At 36.2% G+C, this 22,330-nt stretch overlaps 1 protein-coding gene across 1 annotated transcript; it reads right to left on the bottom strand.

The window, feature by feature from the left end:
* Positions 1-6,095: 6,095 nt before the first annotated feature.
* Positions 6,096-21,526, bottom strand: LOC123542989 (uncharacterized). The gene is made up of 6 exons (XM_045329047.2): positions 21,183-21,526; positions 15,142-15,286; positions 13,597-13,730; positions 12,323-12,452; positions 10,951-11,082; positions 6,096-8,846 (listed from the first exon to the last, which is right to left on the bottom strand). Exons 1-6 carry the CDS (start codon positions 21,211-21,213, stop codon positions 8,720-8,722), a joined length of 699 nt encoding a protein of 232 aa, XP_045184982.2. The 5' UTR covers positions 21,214-21,526; the 3' UTR covers positions 6,096-8,719.
* Between the last annotated feature and the right edge of the window lie 804 nt (positions 21,527-22,330).

Genomic DNA, 22,330 nt, shown 5'->3' with positions numbered 1-22,330 from the left:
TTCGAACCACTTGCCCCTAACCTTTGTGAGGTCGAAACATCGCGTGACTCAAGTTGTACCATCCAGTATTGAGGTATACTAATAAAAATACATGTCATGGAAAAGGCATATCCCCACGTTCTGCCGACTTTTCAGTCCAGTGCCGCAGGCATCTCGATGGTGCCGCAGACATCGTGAGAGGCGCAGTCATCTTGAATACTATTGTAGTCGGTAGTACGTGTAATTTCGACCTTCTAACATGTATAAAAGTACAAAAATATCAATAACAATGTTTTTCCTCCAGTTATTGTGTAAGACAAATCTTCTCAATCCGAACTTTGTAATATTAATAGCTATTTTAAGAATTTCGCAATATTTTTTCTTGTTCTTTTGGGGGATGGGACCAGGTGCCTCCCAGTTGAGAAAATCACGTCATTTTGTATCGAATTTGGATTATTTTCTCTTTAAGAAAAAAAACAATATTCAATTACCAAACATTCTTATTTTTAACAATTATTGATGCTTAGTTCAAAGCAAGGTATGAAAACCAGCATTGGAGCACAAAAACTGTCATAACTTTTGTCATTTTTTAACCAATTTTGATGTTTTTGTTTCAGCATCAAGATTTTTTTTCTTTACAGTTCGGGCGTACTAGATCTATTTTGATAAGCGATGAGCTGAATTTCGCCCCCCTCCCCCAACCCCCGAAAAAAAATGGCGAAAAATCACTGTTTTGGCTTTCCGAAGAAAAGGAACGCAAAAAAGACACACAAAAAAAACGTAAAAACATGAAACTTCCCTTAAAACGATACCGTTCCCACGTTTTGTGTGGAAAAGAAGCAATGAAGTTATCGGTAGTTAAATATCTTGTTTATATTATATTTTCAGATGGATGTACATGCATTCAGTGTATATTAAAAGGAAAAAGAAAATCATTTCTCCTTATGATCAGACGGAAACTTCATGTGTACAGTCAGTGCACAGACGTAAATCATAGAACGACAAAGAGTGAGTAAAATACGTTAATATTTTTGTAGAATTTCAGAAATAATTAGAACAACGCCAAAACTGCGAATCTCACCTTTTATTTATTTATTATTTTTTTTTGGAGGGGGAGGGGGTGAAATTCAGCTCGCAGCTAATAAAAAAGTACGCCCAAACTGTAAAGAAAAAAAACTCTATGCTGAAACAAAAACATTAAAATTGGTTGAAAAATGACAAAAGTTATGACAGTTTTTGTGCTCCGATGCTGGTTTTCATACCTTGCTTTGAACTATAAGCATCAATAATTGTTACAAATGGGATGTTTAGTAATTGAATATTGCTATTTTACGGGAGAAAATGAATCCCAAACCGATACAAAATGACGTGATTTTCCTTGGCCCCATTCCCCTAAACAGCGAGAAAAATAATGCAAACTTCTTGAAATTGCTATTTATATTACAAAGTTCGGACTGAGAAGATTTGTCTTACTACTACAATAACTGGAGGAACAACATTGTAATTGATATTTTTGTACTTCAATACATGTTAGAAGGTCGAAATTACACGTACTACCGACTACAATAGTATTCAAGATGACTGCGCCTCTCACGATGTCTGCAGCACGACCGAGATGCCTGCGGCACTGGACTGAAAAGTCGGCAGAACGTGGGGATATGCCTTTTCCATGACATGTATTTTATCTCAATCGATCAGATATCATGTCTTTATATAATATACTACAGAAATTTATCAATCCTTTTTCAGCAGGAGGTGAAATGTCTCGGAATATTCACTGCTTTTGTAATTTTCACGTTACTGTATCTGATGAAAAACACGCGCAAAATAACAATATTACATATTTCTTCACAAACTGGGCATGGATTTGTTGGCAAGACACAACTACATCCCGCTGCATTCCCCGATTTCAAAGAAGTTTTTAATGTAAATAGACAATAACCAAAAACATTCAATTTTACTCACTTTGTTCGTTATTTTTGTAAACATCCTGCGCAATGCCTGCGCCGTCGGAGGCGCGATGCCTTCATTTCAGTGCGGCACATTTTGTGCCGCAGGCAACGTTCATACCCGTGTTTTGACTTTCACTCTCCTCGCATCTCTCCAATTATGTTTTACAGAATTTTTGTTTTTAATCTGCTGTTGTGACAACAGTTTCAGTCGCAGATGTAGGCTTGTCGACTCTTTTTCTCAATTTCCATACACTGTGTAAAATAGGAAATCTTCGGAAATCGGATGAGAAGAACGAATGTCAGGACGTCGACTTGGAGCATATTCTATAAAACCACGTTTTTCGTAACTATTGAATATTTAATGTAATGTTTTGACAACAGCTCACAGTCGCAGATGTAGGCGTGTCGACTGTGTTTTTTTTTTTTCAAATATGCATACACTTTGTAAAAAAGGAAGTCTTCGTAAGTCGGATGAGAAGAACGAACGTCAGGACGTCGTTTTGAAGCACATTTTATAAAATCATGTTTTCTCATAACTTCTGAATATCTTCAGTATTGAAAGCTTTATAGGTTCATACTATCAAATAACAATTAAAATGTTTACAGTTATTTTGTCTCACTACACGTTCTTTGTAAAGTCCTTGACACTTGCCCCTCATCGATGTGGGTTCGAGCCTCACTCGGAAGGCCGGTGGTTCTGCCCAGGTGCCCGCTCGTGATGAAATAATGCACGGAGGGGTACCTGGGGGTCTTACCCACCATCAAAAGCTGGAAAGTCGCCATATGACCTTTTATTGTGTCGGTGCGACGTTAAACCCAACAAAAATAAAATAAATAAATTGACACACAAAATGGACATAGTATCACCGTGATATTACGAGGCATCTTGTACTAAACTAGTATTAACAAGTTCAGCAGTGTCAACTCTGTTTCTGCCCAGTTTAGCATGACTTTGAGAAATGATATAGAAAGTGAAATAATTGTTAGGTATAAGGCAAGAAGAAGGTTGATTTTCATCCATATTTCAAAAGCGTTACAAACAAGAATGAATATCGAACAGGGTAAGCCGCGTTCCGAAGACGCAGCCTCTCCAAACGTTAACCTAGCCCACGCACGCGCACACGACCAACCCGCAAACCAACAGAAAGCAAACACACAAGGACAAAACGAACAAATAAAAGAACACAGCTGGGCACCGCCTTCGAACGGTCAGTGGCAAAACCACCACTGGGGAGCTTAAACCGGTTTATGGTGCACCTAACATCTCTAACCCACATGGTGTTACAAAGTCACAGGACTGTTTAAACTATTTCCTTTTGTAGTACAACAGTTCTGGTAATTATTTAAGATACCATGCAAACAAAAAACCATATGTCAATAAGTTTGTAATACTGGTTGCGTTAAGAATGCCAACATTATCGATTCTGAGAAAAAAGGATCACCTAAAGCGCGTGAACGAGCCGCTTTTTAAGAAGGTGCGTTTAACACTTCCCACTACAAGGGATAGCGTCAATACGTGTGTAATCGCTTTTAGAATACCTACATTTTATCGATTTTTTCAGATAAGAATTATCACCTCAAGCGCGTGAACGAGTTGTTTTAATATAAGGTGCACTTAACACTAAACACTATAATGGGAAAACGTTTTCAAAGATTCAAAGATTTATTTGATCCCATGGCCTGAGAGGGCATAAGAGAATATAGACATAAAACAACAAGTATGACAAAACATGTCAAGAACAAAATTACATAAAGATTTTGCAACTAATTCTATTCCAGGCTACCCTGGATCATGTATGTGTACTGTATTCATTAATTACAGTAGATTTGCATATAACAATAATAATACAGGATAACCATGAATAAACATATTAACTATTGAGCGACAAAGACTTTAGTTACAGCTAACTGACAATATATAAGGAAGATGGTTCGTTAAAATTTTAGCAAACTGGGCTAATTTAATTAAATTGTTCTTATCAGTGCTACACATTTGCTTTCGAAAATTCGCCAAATTAGGGTCCTGAATAATGTTTTGAGGGATACAAATTTGCCTGTCATTAACAAAATAATCACACTTAAAAAGAAGTGTAAATCATCCCCTATTTTTTGTCTATTACAAAGTGTACATAGTCTGTTTTCTCTGGCAATACAAGAGTGCCTGTCTTTTTTATAGGCATATTAAAATTGAGACACCTAAACTTTCAAAGAGATATACTTAAATTATTTGGTAAACAAAGTGAATATTTCTCAAGCTTAAATTCAGTTTTATGTTTTCTATAATTTAGACACTTGGGAGAATTATCTATAGAACTGCACCAGTTTTGAAAGTATTGATCAAATAACAGTGTTTTTGAATTTTCTAAAGCCATAATCTGACTTGACCAGAAACGCTGTAGATATCAATGAAGTTAAACTTGCTTGAAATACAAATACTTTTAAGAGATATCCTGCATGTAGATGCCACATTTTTAATTCCTTCTTGTGTTGTTATAAAGCAACGAATTATTTTATATTAAGAAATCTTTAAGAGTGCTAAGAGACCACTGTTTGCCTTTTTCTTTGGTGGTCTTTTAATTTGCAAGCTGAACTGTTTTCCTGAAGTACTGAAGTCTTGTTAGAAGAAATAAAGGAACGACAACTCTGTGCAAGGTATTGTGGAATACATGTATTTTATATTTTACATTATTTTCTTTTCAAATTGAAAAGTTCCACAGTCATGCAATAACAAAAACAAGAATCAACAAAATAAAAGGAGAAGAATATATGTAATGTATGTTATATTATCATTTACTGATCAGACGTTAAGGGCAATGACCTCCAGATTTGGCTAAAAAATATTTTTTTAATAAGTTGAAGTTTGGTCATATAGTGAGCATAAGAATATGAATTTTTGTATGTAAAATATTTTTCAAATTCCAATTCAAGAAAAAACGATGACCGCGTCGGGAATATAACTCCGGACCGCCGCGGCAATGAAGACATTTTTCTCGTAACCAAAAGCGCTATAGTAGTTTGGAAGTCGTTGATAATATTTGTGCTTTGTCCGGAGAAATCATACCTAATATTTATGCATTATTTCCCCTAATTAGTGTTAATTGGCATTCATCGAGTTTCTAATATTATCAACGCCTGGGGAAATCTAAAGGAGTTTCTATAATTAGCCCAAACAACATGTGATTATATCTGCGCTTGTTTGAAACAAAAACGAGGCAATGCTACCGAAAATCCGACAATTTTCGTAGATTACTAGGTCTTAATATAACATCTTGACAGCTATGACGCAAGTTTAAGTTTATACTGACATATTTTAAAGTTGTTACATCTTACTGGAAGAGCTATGGGAGGTACATACTGGTATCTGCCTATAGCCCAGAAATGTTCGAAACCTTCGTAAGTACACGATTCCGATCTGTCTTTTCCGTGAGAATTCCGTTTCTATTTTTTAGCCATGGGTTATTGCTTTCAGAAGTTATCGTTCTTTATTAAACACCCGCATGTTTCGGGTGTAATATAGGTGGCGCTGCGGTCGGACAACAGGTTTCCCCAGGCTGTCAATTTGCAGGTAGAAAAAAAGTTAGAAATTGTCAGACTGGATTCCCAGGCTAGCTCTATAGCTGAATTAGTGAATAATAACTGTAAAATATGGATATTTATAATCGTGACAGTTTACTTGGAGTAAAAGCGTGACAAACTCTTTTCGATTTTCATCGTAAAAAGTAGTAAAAAAAGCAAATTCTCATGTGTTTCCGCAACATAAAGTTTGCAAATAAGTTTAAAGCTTCTTAAGAAATAAAGCATTTATTTCAAGATATCAAAAAAAAGTGTCCTTGTCGAACGATCTTGAAGCAGGCCGCTTTAAGAGATAAAAAGTGCAAATTATTTGAAATCATGAAAAGACAAAAATGCAATAATAAAAGCAATATTGTTACATTAGTGGCAATGCTATTTCCTTTGCCTTTTTGGTTAAATCACATGAGAGACATGCAGAATTCGTCATGGAAACTTAGATCATACGCCACCACTACAATATGGGGTCTCATTTTAGCTGACTTTGCAGTTAATTAATGTGTTTGATTGAAAACATTTTTTCTTGCATCAACCATGCCTCTCACTTTTCTTTTGATTTTTATTCAGCACGGACACATTTTTTAAAAAAATACATATATATAAGTTATATACATTTAAAATGGGTCCTGATGTGTGCTGCCGCCATTGAGATATGTTAATTTTATGTTATAAAGAAGAATAGCCGTTTAGTGTCTTTTAACCTAAACGGGCAAAGATGATATCGAAACACATGAGCCGTGCCATGAGAAAACCAACATAGTGGGTTTGCAACCAGCATGGATCCAGACCAGCCTGCGCGTCCGCGCAGTCTGGTCAGGATCCATGCTTTTCGCTAACGGTTTCTGAAATTGCCATAGGCTTTGTAAGCGAACAGCATGGATCCTGACCAGACTGCGCAGATGCGCAGGCTGGTCTGGATCCATGCTGGTCGCAAACCCACTATGTTGGTTTTCTCATGAAGCGGCTCACATAGATAATAACGATTTTGTTCAAAACGTATGTAGACACATATGGTAAAATCGCAAAACATAACGGTTGAACGTTGTAACAGCAATGGATGAAATGCACTAATATTGGGACAAGGGGCGGTGACATTTTAAAATAAAATCCTTAAGACACGCAAGCAGCTGTCATGTGTTGAGCTGAATCCGCCTGGATGGGATGTGCGTGAAATTAGCCAGAGCAGCCAGAGTAGCCAGAGTTCAGCCAGAGTTCGACCAGAGTTCAGCCAGAGTAGCCAGAGTTCAGCCAGAGTTTAGCCAGAGTAGCCAGAGTCAAAAGTCAAAACTCTGGTTACTCTGGCTAGCCAGAGTAGCCAGAGTGCAGCCAGAGAAGTCAAAACTCTGGTTACTCTGGCTGGCCAGAGTAGCCAGAGTTCAGCCAGAGTTCAGCCAGAGAAGTCATAACTCTGGTTACTCTGGCTGGCCAGAGTAGCCAGAGTTCAGCCAGAGAAGTCATAACTCTGGTTACTCTGGCTGGCCAGAGTAGCCAAAGTTCAGCCAGAGAAGTCATAACTCAGGTTACTCTGGCTGGCCAGAGTAGTCAAAGTTCAGTCAGAGTAGCCGTAATTCTGGTTACTCTGGCTAGGAGTAGCCAGAACTCTGGTTAGTTACTCTGGCTGGCCAGAGTAGCCAGAGTTAAGCAAGAGTAGCCAGAGTTCATCCAGTATCCAGAACTCTGGTTACTCTGGCTGGCCAGAGTAGCCATAATTCAACCAGAGTAGGCAGAGTTTCTAGATTTTTAACATGTTCTGGTTACTCTGTTCAGTCAAAGTAGCAACAGTAGCCCGAGTCACCAGGATATCATTTGCTCTGGTCACTCTGGCTGTTTCTAACAGAGTAGCCAGAGTTCAGCCAGGCGACTCGGGCTATTCTGGATATTCTGGCCAGACTAACCAAAGCAAATAAAAATCCAGGCGACTCGGGCTATTCTGGATACTATGGCTGACCAGAGTAGCCATAACATTTTAACATCCTACAAACTCTGGCTTTTCTTGCTGAACTCTGGCTACTCTGGCCAGCCAGAGTAACTAGAGTTCTGGCTACTCTGGCTGAACTCTGGCTACTCTGGCCAGCCAGAGTAACCAGAGTTATGGCTGAACTCTGGCTGAACTCTGGCTACTCTGGCCAGCCAGAGTAACCAGAGTTATGACTTCTCTGGCTGAACTCTGGCTACTCTGGTTACTCCGGCTAGCCAGAGTAACCAGAGTTTTGACTTCTCTGGCTACTCTGGCTAAACTCTGGCTGAACTCTGGCTACTCTGGCTAGCTAGAGTAACCAGAGTTTTGACTTCTCTGGCTACTCTGGCTAAACTCTCTGAACTCTGGCTGAACTCTGGCTACTCTGGCTGAACTCTGGCCGAACTCTGGCTGAACTCTGGCTACTCTGGCTACTCTGGATGCTCTGGCTAATTTCACGCACATCTGGATGGGTGTCTTTTCCCATTTACTTGATGTAGATACTTCAGACCTCGTCGTCTCTATGGAATCCGGCAATTCGCATCATGCATTTATAACATTTATAAAAGAGTTATTGTTTCTCTAGAATGCTTACAGATATAATTATTATAAAAAGATCCACCTTTAAAATCTATCTACATACTTCATAAAGAAAATCGTCCTGTCCCAAAAAAATATAACTGTCTCCTTGCCACTAAAAGGAAAACTTAAGAGAAAATGTGAAATTGATAATCAGACAGTACAATGCATACAGCATTGTATATCAGGGTATTTCGACCCAACGGCAGACCGTCAATACAACCAGTGATTAAATGAGTTTTATGTAATGCTTTAAACACTTGTGTAGTCGATGAAATATGTAAGCATATGCCCTGTACTACGTTAGAACTGTGATGGCTACATTTGGTAGTCATACTCTTAAAATGTTCCATGTATAGGTTAAATATACACGAGCTCTGCATCTGGGTATAATATCGCGAGACTTCAAGAACGCACACATTGTTACGCGAAAAAAAAATAGTTCCAATTTTATCAATGCATATGTAATAAGTATTTCATTATTAAGTGTTATATACATCACATAAAGGTGTTTTAGCCTGAGAAGAAATAAAATTGAACATTTTAACGCGACGACATACAAGAAACGTTTATCTGTTTATGTGTCCATTGTTGCTTTATGAAATTTAAAAGGAGTACGTAAAAAACAAATATTGATTAGTGCGTTTTGTGTCATTAACAATTTGATATTTAGGCAAGTTCTTTAACGCTTTTGTATAGGACTTATCCACAGTAGCGTCACTGCGGCCAACAACAGTAATGATGCACTCGGCAACAGCGCCTGAGCCCCAGAACATCTGTTGTTTGACGTCTCCTTATAAGCTGTGTACCTACAAACATAAATAAGTAAATTAAGGTCATGTTATATTACTGTAGTTTAGTTTAACTTATTACAAATTAAGTTTTGTTCCTATGTGAAGAAATCTTGAATCTTATTTTCAAAAATCTCTTGCTATACATAGCTTATGTTTATAAGAGTTTTAGAGTTTATTCATTCATGCATTGGACCATAGGTCCCTGAGCATACATGCAAACATTATTAGTTACACTGCTTGTTGGTGACAGGATACGGGATATACGCTGTCGAGGAAATCCATATCAGGCGAGAGCGAAGCTCGAGCCTGATATGGATTTTCGAGACAGCGTATATCCCGTACCCTGTCCCCAACAAGCAGTGTAACGACTTTATCTTGCCGACTACCCTTTACTTACATGTTATACTCAAATCGACACATTTTGTAAATGAACAAAGCTATTTACAGTAATCAAAATTCATATCTGAAATATACTTGCAGGATATGGAATATATCCTGTCTCCACGTGATGTTTATTGACCAATAAAAATGCAAGAAACTTGTAGGAGGCAAGATAAAAATATATATTTACAAATAGTTACATTGTCAAGTATCAGTTAATTGAACATGTTGTAAATATCAGTAGCACATCAATATTAGGAACTGCAATATAATATCATATACATATCAATTCATATATTATGTATCATGTATACAGCGTGCGGAAAGAGAGGTTTTCTATCAATTAAAATAATAACAATATTGATTTCTAATGTCAAAAGCTTTATGTATATATCACTAAGTTCTTATTAATATTAACATTTTCTGCAGTCATTAATTCAATAAATCTTGGTATATTTGGTCTTGACCAGTAATATTTCTTGGTATACTTTTTTCTCAGATCATTATAAAGTATCACTAAGTTCTTATTAATATTAACATTTTCTGCAGTCATTTATTCAATAAATCTTGGTATATTTGGTCTTGACCAGTAATATTTCTTGATATACTTTTTTCTCAGATCATTATAAAGTGAGCATTCTAAAATAAAAAAAAAAATGTTATTTTATCTACCGACAATAAAGAAATATATAGACTGACTTAAATAGACTTGACATGGAAAAAATTCTTGCATGTCAGCAGACAAGAAAAATAAATTGGGAGGTTTCAGAACTGATTTCCAAAACTGGTTTCAGGCAGCGGTATCGACACTCAAGCTTCAGTCTGATTGTTTCCGAAAAAAAATGTTCAACAGGGCTATTGCATTCTAAGGCTAAGTTAGAATCTCAGTTTTAACACTTAGCATGTTGGACATGATTGATTCTGCCTTTGCGACCTGTTCAGATCATGATTATACTGCACATCCATGCAGTCTGAGTCTGATCATGACGCGCGCTGTTCGCCGTTCAGTCAGTATCTTTTTGGGATGGACATGATGGACAAGTTCATTATAGAAATTTAGCATGATAAGGGTTAAAAATTTGAACAATGTATCATGGAATAAGGTATGATTCATATGAATAATGAAGTTTGTGTAAAGATCTTAGTTTGGAAGGATTTCTGTCCTTTTACAATATTTAGTCTACTAGAACGGATTTAGTTCTATCAGAATCGATTACTTTTCGCATCCAAATAAACAAATTAAAAAGAAAAGTTGTAAGAAGAGCCTCAACACTAAGATTGTTATATTCCGAATTATTGAGATTAATACATGGGTGAAATTTTACACATGGAGTTCGGGTAATTGTAAACATTCTAAAGTACAAAAAAGATTTGAACTTGGACGTCTTACCCGAAGGTCATTTATGCGAGCCCTATGTATACTGGGCTCTCATATGGCACCAGTACTGGCTTTTCCAGGATGCAGGCTAGAGAGTGATTAAAATCGGCATATAATTACGACTGCGATAGAGCTAAATGAAATTAGCATTCACGAAACTAAAACTATTAAAACAAACGGGGGTTGGCGGTTCGGATAAAGGCAATCTACAGTTTCCGTACTGTTCCGTACGGTTTCGTACTGTTGTACTATATTCCAGCAATCATTTGCCATTGTCTTTATTTCTATTATTGGCTTTCTTTTCAGCTATAATAAAAGATTATGTTTTCAAGTACGATCAAATCTAACAGTTTTACGTACCATGATGGTGTAAGGCTATTATCACACTTGTGGGATATAGTGTTCAAAAGAGTTTGCCAGTGAGTGCGCGCAGTCCCTGAACATTGAGCGATAATCAAAGTGTCAAGAGCTGCCTTCATAGTCATCCATTCCCTGAAACAAAATGGCTGAATCATAATGACGTCATAATTGGCAGTTTCCGTTGATTCACGTATTTTCTGTATGCAGTTTCGGCATTCTACGGCTTTTATGGAGAGCCATTGGCTCGTTCGGGCTTTTGGACGTAATGTTATACAACAATACAAATTTCAAGAAACCCGCCACAATGGTTATTAAAGGGTGACCTACAGTTACATAATTTCGGATGTATTGTTATTCGGATATGGTAAACAGTTTCCATCAGTTTATAGACCTATTATGTAATCATATCAAATTCTGGACCAGGTCTTTTATTTTTCTAAGGAAGAGCTCTTTACAGATGTTACATATTTGCATATATACTGAAAGCAAAAGCTTAAGTTAGTAAAAGTACATGAAGAATCCTATACTAGTAATATAAATTTAAACCCAGATTCGTATGGAAATAATAGCTTGAAGATATAGTCTGAAATCATTTTTATTTCCATGTAATGGGAGATGGGGTAATTTGCAGACATTTTAATTTTCAAGATGGAATACTGGTATAGTAATTTTTATGGTAATCTAAATACATGACTAGACAATCTTCCTTATTTATCGTTCCGATGTACTGGCATGTTGGTGTGTTGGTGCCCTGGAAACGCGCCAACAAGCAAACGCGCCTGTCTGTCTGGCACCTCACCAGAACAGCTGATACTTTATTTGTTGTACCGCAAACTCCAACGCAGGGATCTCCATTTTCCACTGAGCGTCAAGGGAGATCACTGCGTAGGAGTTTAAACGTAACGGCGCATTTATTTAAGAAATAATTTATAGCAAGAGTGCTTTAATTAACACTATTTATGCACGACGGATGGTTATACGTCGGGCGTAATAATTTCACGAGGGCTTAGCCCGAGTGAAATTATTTGTACGACGTATTACCACCCGAGTGTATAAACACGGTTGTGCTATTAATTATTTCGAGTCTAATATGCCCTAAATCTAAAACAGTAGATAAAATATAGAAGTGCTCTTTCTTGGGCGCAACAAAAACTTTGACGTCATCGCACGTTAACGTGACGTCATTCTAGTGTAATAGTGTTTTAACAGAGACAATCATATTAGAATTATCGTTCTGTGTTGTCGGCGATCTTCAAATGTGACAATACGCCAGAACGAAATGTGAAAAATCAGTCATCAATAAATTATGGGTTTATTATTATTATTATTATTATTATTATTATTATTATTTCACATTTCTCTAATTACTCACGAGCAAATTACGGTGGTGTTCTCGGAACTGGTAGAATGGTATCCTTCCAAAGACAACTGAAAAGCGCTGATTACATTCAGTGCATCCTGGTTCGAGACCATGTGGCCGCAAGAAAGTGCCGACGTCACTTCTGGAAAATCAAAACAAAGTATAAGTATACGTTATATTGGCTGTATGAAAACAGCTTGACAATCGAAAAATATTTTTTTCTAACCATCATTGACAAATTGTAAGCCAGGGTTTGCACATTAGTTTATTTTCTTTAGAAATGATGCTTCCAACCACGTGATAAATCATTTCCGATGATTGGAAGCAAGTGTTCTGACAAGTGTTCTGTTCTGATTTGAAAGCAAGTGTTATGACAAGTGTTCTGTTCTGATTCCTTTGACAATGATTTAAAGGATTGTCAAGAATTTTTTATAACAATGTTCAGGGTAGTCAAAGGATTGTAGCTATTCTCATTGAATAATGTACAATATCTAAGGGGGAATCCTATGCTGAGTGGTTAAGTCGTTGACTTTGAAACACTTGCCTCGAACCCCACTCAGGTCGTTGAATTAGTCATATGAGGAAAACATCCAGAGGACCTACAGAAGGTAGGTGGCTCCACCCAGGTGCCCGTTCGTGAACTCATAACTGATGCACGGAAGGGCACCCTGGGTCTTCCTCAATCAGTAAAAGTCAGAAAGTCGCCATGTGACATATAATTGTGTCAGTACGACTTTACACCCAACAAAATAAACTAAAATAGCAGTATCCATAGCCGGGGAAAGTACCAATCGGATGAAATTTAGATTCTGGCTCGTATTTTAACACAAGCTAGTAAATATTCATTTTTCAAATATGCACTTTTATATCTTTAAGTGATCATACAGACATCCAAGTTCTCATGCGTATCTGTTTCACATTACAAGTAACTACAGTCTTTAATTTCACAAGCATGGAGGGTGCCGGATAGAAAATTATATTTTACATAGTTTCTAGTTCACCAAACATTGGGACCTTATAAAATCTCTCAGTGAAACGGTGATAATATTGAGTCGCACCATGAGAAAACCACCATAGTTCATTTGTGACCAGCATGGATCCAGACAAGCCAGCGTATCCGCGCAGTCTGGTCAGGATCCATGCCGTTCGTTAACGGTTTCTCTAATTGCAACAGGCTTTGAAAGCGAACAGCACTGTGCGGATATGCAGGCTGGTCTGGATCCATGCTGGTCGCAAATGCACTATGCTGGTTTTCTTATGGTGCGTTATTATACATTTTGTAGTACCTGCTTCAAGTTGATCACATAGTCCTAAATAGGCTGCTGTCAGAGCATCCCCGTTATCTATATGAACCATATGGTCTAGGGACACACACGGGGCTGCTACCAGTTCCATACAGTATGTCAAGCAAGTCGTATTACTGAAAAAAAAACGCGGAAAGGTTAATAATGGAAGTTTGTCTTTCCTGTAGTTTTTCTCCGTTTCGTGTATATTTTAAGTGGTCACGTGGGATACTAGTCTGAATTACCTGCCCCTTAATTTCTACACAGTGGTAATATCAGTACACGCCGGGAACCAGGCCAGAGGGATACAAGATCAACCACAAGTTCCATAAAGTAGATCAAATATTAAATTCTGTCTAAAAGAAAGGCTGAAAATAAATGTGTGCCATTTTACCCATACTTTTTCCCAGTTGAAACGGCATTTATTTATAGTTTATGTTGATCAGTTGATGTTCTATTTCATAGTGGACCTATACATGACATTTTAGTAACACTGTCACAAATTATTTCTGCAAATTCAGCTATGTAAACATGAAGTTAATTATTACACATGTTGTGGTACTCTTATTTTAGCTGTCAATTTTTAAGAAGTTCAACGACATGTACACATGCCAAACAAAACATCCGTCTTAGAAGATATATGACCCCGTATTTTGACAGGGTTCCTTCTTTTGTTGTTATAAATAAGGACATTCATGGACATTAGGCAACTAATTCTCAATAAAATGAGTCTGGCTACACGTCGCAACTGACATTAGTTTGTACAACTTATACAGAATCAAGAACAAATTTATTTACTATCGTCTAACCTATAATGAATGTCCGGGGGGGGGGGGGGGGGGCTACCACCTACATGTATATACGACAGACCAGAGACGCCGTGTTTGTGTAAAACAAAGATAGGTTTCTAATATCGGTGTGATAGTAAATAAACTCTGTAAGAAGATTCTTTGGAAAGATAGAATTCAACTAGGAAAAAACCAGACTCAGTTTGACAGCGTGTTTATGAAAGGTAATAAAAAATGCTAAACTCTTCACGCTCCCTAGTACCGGCTTAAGCGGAATTGTTGAATAAACTCCATTAACCCAAGGGACTGGAAAATATAACAATACTGAATCAAAGTACGGGAAGACTTTTTACGGTCGTCGCAAGACACTTAGAGATTGATATTGCGACAGCAGCCATGGTTAAATAAAATATGTAAGCAGACCCTTTTGGAAGCATAAAATGCAACCAAATATACCAATAGCAAAATAATGGCAAGCTCGGTTTGACTGAAAAAATAAAACGGATGTTGAGGTGGAAAATGTTACACAAGTCTCTAGTTAATAGGGTGAAAAAAAATATTTTAGACGGCGTTATTTTCGAAAGCCAAAATTCAAATAACACGGTTGACCTTAACCTTAGCCAGCTGTCGGCAAGTGATTCAGCCTTTGCAATCAGTGTTCGCTATTCAGTCAGTATTGTTTTGGTTAATGGTACTGTCCAAACTGAAAGATGGACAAGTTTATTATAGAAATTTAGCAGGATACGGATTAAATACTCACGAACATAAATTTCTGTAGTTTGCAGCAGGAACAATAGGAAACTGGTAGAAAGTTCCCATGTGGTTGTTCATGAAGCACTGTATAAGATCATCTTTGACAGATTCCGGATCGCAAGCACAGTACGCGCATGCGCACAGACACAACACTAAAGAAAATAAAGTACATTTATACAGTGAAAACAGCTTAAAGGCACTCGCTACAGTTTTTCCGGACGGGTCAATATTTACCCAAACACCGTGCCGTGCCAATTTGGTTCGATGTAGCTCACTGCAGGCTTGGTGCGGTCTTCTGCGCATGCCCGGAAGTGATTATCTAATGTTGCGTACGGCAAACATTCGCAAATTATTGTATGTTCGCATGCATTTAATGTACAAAATGTATAATATACTGACTAAAGGTAATAAGTATAACCATGGTTACAAAATATATACATTTAAAGTACTTTTAGTTCAAATTGCTTCAGTCCGACATATACTGGAGTCTGTTATTTATAGGACGGATTACACCAAACCGGAAGTGACTACTCAGTGTTACATGTGAAGTAGTCCAAAATGTAGTTCCATGCTATGGATGAAATCTGGTATAATGAGTGACATGAGGAGGTGACAGTTAAATTTTTGGCTTATGTTTATTGCTTATAGTATTGAGAATAGATCTAGACCATTTTCATTGTAAATTTCTTGGAATAAGTTTTATTCTTTGCGAAAAATGTCTACCTACGCGTAATTGCTAAACGGCTGTTTTCATGGGGGCATTTTAAGAGGGTGATGTTTCTCAGAACAGATTATTTTTCTTATATACAACATAACATGTCAAAATTTCTTCTATTTTTGATAAGAAGACATGTTATACTAAATGACCATATATGGTTTTATATCATTGAAGCTCTAAGTGCTGAAAATGAGGTCTGAATGTTTTGTTATTAATATGAAATAAATAAGAATTGAATTGGTAGATGTAACCTAAAGTTGTGCAGGGGTAAAATTGAAAATTGTTTAGATGTGGTTGTAAATAGGCTAGTCTGGCCAGATTGTGATAGAAAATGACAATTTCAGTGCAATTTAGCAGAGAAAAAGAAGAAAAACTAAAAATATTTCAAAATCACTGTTTTGGGTGTTTTTTTTTGTTTTTTTTTAAATGCATATTTATTGACTAAATATTGGTAAGTTTTAGGTGTCAGGGGTGAGTTTGGGTATATTTCACAGTAACAGTGTGTGATTTGAGTGCAGTATATGGTAAAACTTGATAAAATATAGCAAGAATAAGCTCAAGCAAGGAAAAGTGGTCAAAAATGATGTCGCGACAGCTTTTTTCCAGGAAATTTGGCGCGCTAGCATACGTTACTGAAAAAGCCATAAAACCTTGAAAATTGATTGTATCAAACTGAAACTGGTATTTTTTTCATGCATTTAGGTTACTGGTACAATTTAAGTGAAAATAACACATTTTGAGTATGAAATATTTTCCTTTAAGGACGGATTACACCAAACCGGAAGTGACTACTCAGTGTTACATGTGAAGTAGTCCAAAATGTAGTTCCATGCTATGGATGAAATCTGGTATAATGAGTGACATGAGGAGATGACAGTTAAATTTTTTGGCTTATGTTTATTGCTTATAGTATTGAGAATAGATCTAGACCATTTTCATTGTAAATTTCTTGGAATAAGTTTTATTCTTTGCGAAAAATGTCTACCTACGCGTAATTGCTAAACGGCTGTTTTCATGGGGGCATTTTAAGAGGGTGATGTTTCTCAGAACAGATTATTTTTCTTATATACAACATAACATGTCAAAAGTTTTCTATTTTTGATAAGAAGACATAGTATACTAAATGACCATGTATGGTTTTCATATCATTGAAATGCTCTAAAGTGCTGAAAATGAGGTCTGAATGTTTTGTTATTAATATGAAATAAATAAGGTATTGAATTGGTAGAATGTAACCTTATACCAGCATTGAGTCACAGCTGTTTCTTATCCCGTACCGTACATTCGTAAACTATAGGTTTTGTTAAAAAAAACGGGCGGAAACTTTCATCGTCCTATGCCATCAAAATGCTTCAGAAACACCTTAAAATCCGCTTATTAAGAAATCTGCCGTTTGATAATTTTATATAGATCTATATATTTCTAAGTCATTTGCTCAAACACTGAATGAGTATTTCGTACCAACCTGCGTTGTATAAATGCCCGCCACACCCCAACTCGTTGTAATTTGATTGAAGCGAAATATAATATGGTGACCTATCAATTTTCTTTTTGTTTTAGATTAGGTAGACATAACCAAAGGTATGTGCAGAGTTTCATTAAATTCTATTATGTGAAACTCGATAAAATAGCAAAAGTACCAACTTAAAACTGGCAAAAATATGCAAAAATAGCCCTTGGGTCTGCTGAACAAGTATTCCTTTCTATACAAAATCATGTTCTTTTGATTTCTCTGAGCATGTTTCAAATAGATATATTGTTTTCCGTTATAAGAATGCTTAGATAATCAATTATTATTACTTTACTGAAATACATTTTAGGATTACAGAAATTTTGAAAAATGTTTAAAATAGCACCATATCTAGGGGCAAATTAAATTGAAACAAAGCTGATGACCTAGTATTTTTATTTCATTTTTCAATACATCATAATGACCTTTTAATACAAAACATTTCATCAAAATCTATTATTGAGAAAAAAAATACGAAACTGTAGCGAGCGTCCTTAATTACATTTCTAACATAATTTAGTTCATAGCTTTCATTTGGAAAAAGTCCCCTCATCTTTTTTTTTTTTTTTTTTTTTTTTTTTTTTTTTTTTTTTGATCTTCACAAGTCAAAAAGGAAGGGAAAGTAACACGAAAACATCGGTAAAACCGATGGATGTTCCCAGAAATATGATTATTGCATATTAAAAGTACATGTACAACAGCGGAATACATCGAATGTGTACAGAAGTAGTCAAAGCTGTGAAGATTCAAAAAGAAATTTCTTAAAATTTCCAGCAAATAATTGTTGAGACAAAAATATGCACAAGGTTATATAAATGCGCTTCTCCTCTTTAGACTGAAGCTTCCTGTGAAGTTTTTTTTTTTTTGAAAGCAAGGGATCGCTGAGGGTTACTTTGGACAGGGATGGCACTATAGACTAATGTTGAATAATCAAAGGGCAATAATTCAGTACAAGATCATCTGATCAGAACATCATGAAGATCATTTGCGCAAATCCTCCTGAGAGTGAGGCATCCTATAGTATAGATTTTCGCTGAATACCAGTCCGCGGTTGCTGTGAAATACTCCGAACAAGGATATCGCTATAGTTAACTATGTTATAAATCGAAGGGCAGTAAATCAGTGAAAAAAAATCTATACAGCGGAACACGGAGATTATATGCACGTTTCCTCTTAATTAAGGCTGAACACCACTAAATCCGGCTGTTCTTCAGAGACAAGAATGACACTAGACAGACTAATGCTGAAAAATCAAAGGGCAATAATTCAGAACAAGATTATCGGCGGAGAAATCAGCATTTATTACAGAACACCCTCATTCTAAAAATACGCGTATTAGGTGAGTGCTGAGAAAAACTCCGGACAAGACATGGTAATATAGTACACTAATGCTGCTGTAAAAAACCGTCCGGCCGGAACGTGAGTAATGTATGCAGCGGTAGCCAGTGGATGTTGAAAACTATTTCGGCCAGGAATTGCAGTCGGACACACATAATTATTAGATTATGCAGGCGCGTAGCTGGGACATTTTTCATAGTACGCAGAGGTAATGTGGGGGTCGGGATATCCTCCCCTTGATTACTTTTTCAATGTGAGAACGCAAATGGTGCATTTTAGCGTAAATTTGAAGCATAAATATTGTGCGAATAACTTAATATTCTTTCTCATTTTTTTAAAGTAAAATGTATTGTTTTACTAGATATTCATGTAATATCACATATGTAAAATGTGGTTCATGTACATGTGCGCAAGTATTTATTCAAAACAAATGGTTCGTGGCAACACACTTTCAAAACATTATCTTGACTGGATATATCATTCATGGGATTATCTATAAGTATATATACGATAGTTGTTAAAAGGAATTTTGCCATAACTCAAGTTTTGCCATCGTGTTTCCGCGCTTCACGTCTCGTGAAGCGCGAAATGACGATGGCGAAGCGCGAAATCATGATGGCAAAGTGCGAAATTAAGCAATCCTCAAGGTTTCGCCCTACGCCATCGTAATTTCATGCTCTGCTTTCTCTATGGATATGAGAAGCGCGAGGCTACGACGGCAAAATTGGAGATCACAAAATTTTAATAAGCAGTTTCGTGCTTCGCCATTCATGTATCACCCGCACATGCCTGTGAAGCGTGAAGAACAAGATATCGGCGTCAAAGCGTGAGACCACGATGGCGAAGTGCGAAATTAAAATTCTGAGATTTTGTGTTTGTTATCTCGTGCTTTGCCGTCATGATTTCGTGTTTCGCCATCGTGATCCAACGCTTCGTTTATCACCTGTGCATGACGGAGAAGCACAAAACACAAAATTATGCTTGCGAAGCGCAAGACTGCAATGGCGAAGTGCGAAATTACGGAAAATTCTCAATTTCACGCTTCGCCATTGCGATCTCGTACTTTGCTATTGTAATTTCATACTAGCAAAATTAATGTATACAAATTAACTTCAAATAGAACGAACATAGTTATAATGAATTTTGGTAAATATTTGGTCATAAGGAACAATCTAAAATGTCCCTACAATATGAAATAAAATGGGTATAGCAAACATGGTTATAGAACTTATCCAATATAAGGAACATATTTCCATGTCCCAATGTTAAAATATACATTGAAATAACATATATTAGGCTTGAACATTAGCATTTGATAGACATTGTACTAACATACTGATTCATAAAAAAATATTAAAAACATAGCGTGATTGTTGATATATCTCAACGACATTACACTTAAATTTTGATCTGATAATTTTAATGAATCTTGTTTAAGGTCTTCTAAAATATAATACATATAATTTAGTTACCTATTATGTTATTGAAATATATGTAATCACCTATAAATTAGGAAGATATTTATCTCACTGTGAACTGTAATATCGTACAGGTGTCATACACGGGCAATAATTGTGTTTAATTTTTTTATTTCTATTTGATTTTATTTTCTTCAATAATGTGACCGTGGAATAATTGATAATTGCATACATTTAAGTACATTTATAAGATATATCAGATATTCTATGGCGTCCGAAAATAACTTAATAACCATTATGCAGAAAATTACGTCTGCAGTAGATATAATACATGTTATATTCTATTCAAAATTTCTTTTAGGCTTGAAAGTCACCATTTTTTTATCTTTTCGACAGTTTATTATAGTTCTATATTAGAAGTTTGCCTTTTCAAACCGTTAGCATAGACAGCGTATGATTGTAATATTTCACATGTTCAGTAATATTACAAAATTAGTAATCAAATAGTAGGATAGATAACGAAATAAATTGCAAAACTGTACACTGTACCAAAACTGTTAAACAGAATATAAAGTAAGCAATGACTGCGTATGGAGCAACTTCCGTTGCAAGATATAGACTTCTAATTGCAACGAAAGAGATAAGCCAATTTAATTGTGTATGCTTGCCATACTTTCACTACGCAGCTGCGTATCTGCTTAAGGGCAGCTACGCGCCTGTTATTTAACTGTGAACTGTCTTTTTTCAAGTAAAACTAAGGTAGTGGACTCGTAATGACAATCGGCAATTTACGTATTCTCCTTGCGCGATTTCGGCATTATCCGTGCGCGATTTCGGCATTCTCCGTATACGAATTCGGCATTCTCCGTATGCGATTTCGGCATTCTCTGTATACGATTTCGGCATTCTCCGTATGCGATTTCGGCATTCTCCGTTCCTCGCAGAAAACAATGTACGTGTTGAACTATATTTACGTCCGAGGGATGCCGAATTGCATCACGAGATACGTAATCATACGGAAATTACCGAGTGATATTACAGGTCCACTGCCTTAAACACCTTACCTTTAAGGATGAGATATACCGATGAGAACATTTAGGTGTTTGATTCAATCTGATGTATCATTCACAACAATGTTAATACGCAAATGACAAATCCCTTTTCCATCAACTCGTACGATTAATCGTTATTGTTATAGTATTAACCCTTTGTCAGTAACTAATTTCAGTTGAGTACTGTTAATTTAATAACGACATTTGTTGACACAATAATATGTTCCCAATCAAAATCAAAATAACTGTTTCTTTACCTTCCGTTTAGACAAAATATAACAATAAATTTACACAGATCTATATTTCTGTTAATCTGAAAGGTAAAATATGTGCATTGTAAAGTAAAAAATAATCATTTCGTTAAAGAGAAAAGTGGTTTTTTAGTTTATAATGATTTGGAGTAAACGAAGTGGAAGAGCTAGTCTTTTGTTTTATGTGACATATAGATTACTGACATTGTCTGACTGTTATATTTTGGTCGCGGTTTATAATCGTTTCACCATATCAGTTTTCAGCTGAAATAACCTAGTTTAACAGTTAAAGACTAACCACAAAGCTTTCAGAATTTTGTGTTTATACAGCTTCATCTGCTTATGTTTTAGTCAATCTCTTTTTAGTACAGTTTGGAGAAAAAAAAATAAATACAGGGATCTAGTTACAGACTGACAGGGGCATATATCAGGCAAAGGCAATGTGTTTAATGTCTCAAAATGTTATTAACCTATTGTAGCAGTATGCACTGTACCGGGTGTATTTACATGTAGGTAAGTTTAGACAACGCTTTGTTTTTAAGGTGTAAGTTTGGTATTTAATTTATTCCTGTAAATCATGCATAATTACCATCATAGAAACACAAAAGAATAAATTTCTAAGGTAGGTCTTTAAGCCTCAACTTCCAGTTCGCGTTCACGAAGTCTCATGTAATTAGATTCTCGGAGGTGCCGAACACTTCGGTTTAGGTTGTCGGGACGTTTTACTGCATGTTGGCACCTCTCTCCGCCATTGCAGATTCAAAATCATCACATGTTCTTGTTGATAATGCGTCTACAAAATCGACAAACAAATCTTTAAATTCGAATCTACATAATATCCAGAGTTCGTCAACAAAAAAAAATATTTTATAAATTATTATGTTTATCAAATTGATCGCTCAATTATCA

Source organism: Mercenaria mercenaria, chromosome 19 (assembly GCF_021730395.1).
Source record: "Mercenaria mercenaria strain notata chromosome 19, MADL_Memer_1, whole genome shotgun sequence".
NCBI classification, from domain to species: domain Eukaryota; kingdom Metazoa; phylum Mollusca; class Bivalvia; order Venerida; family Veneridae; genus Mercenaria; species Mercenaria mercenaria.
The sequence above is the reverse complement of the archived record's forward strand: the minus strand, read 5'-3'. Positions and strand labels throughout refer to the sequence as shown.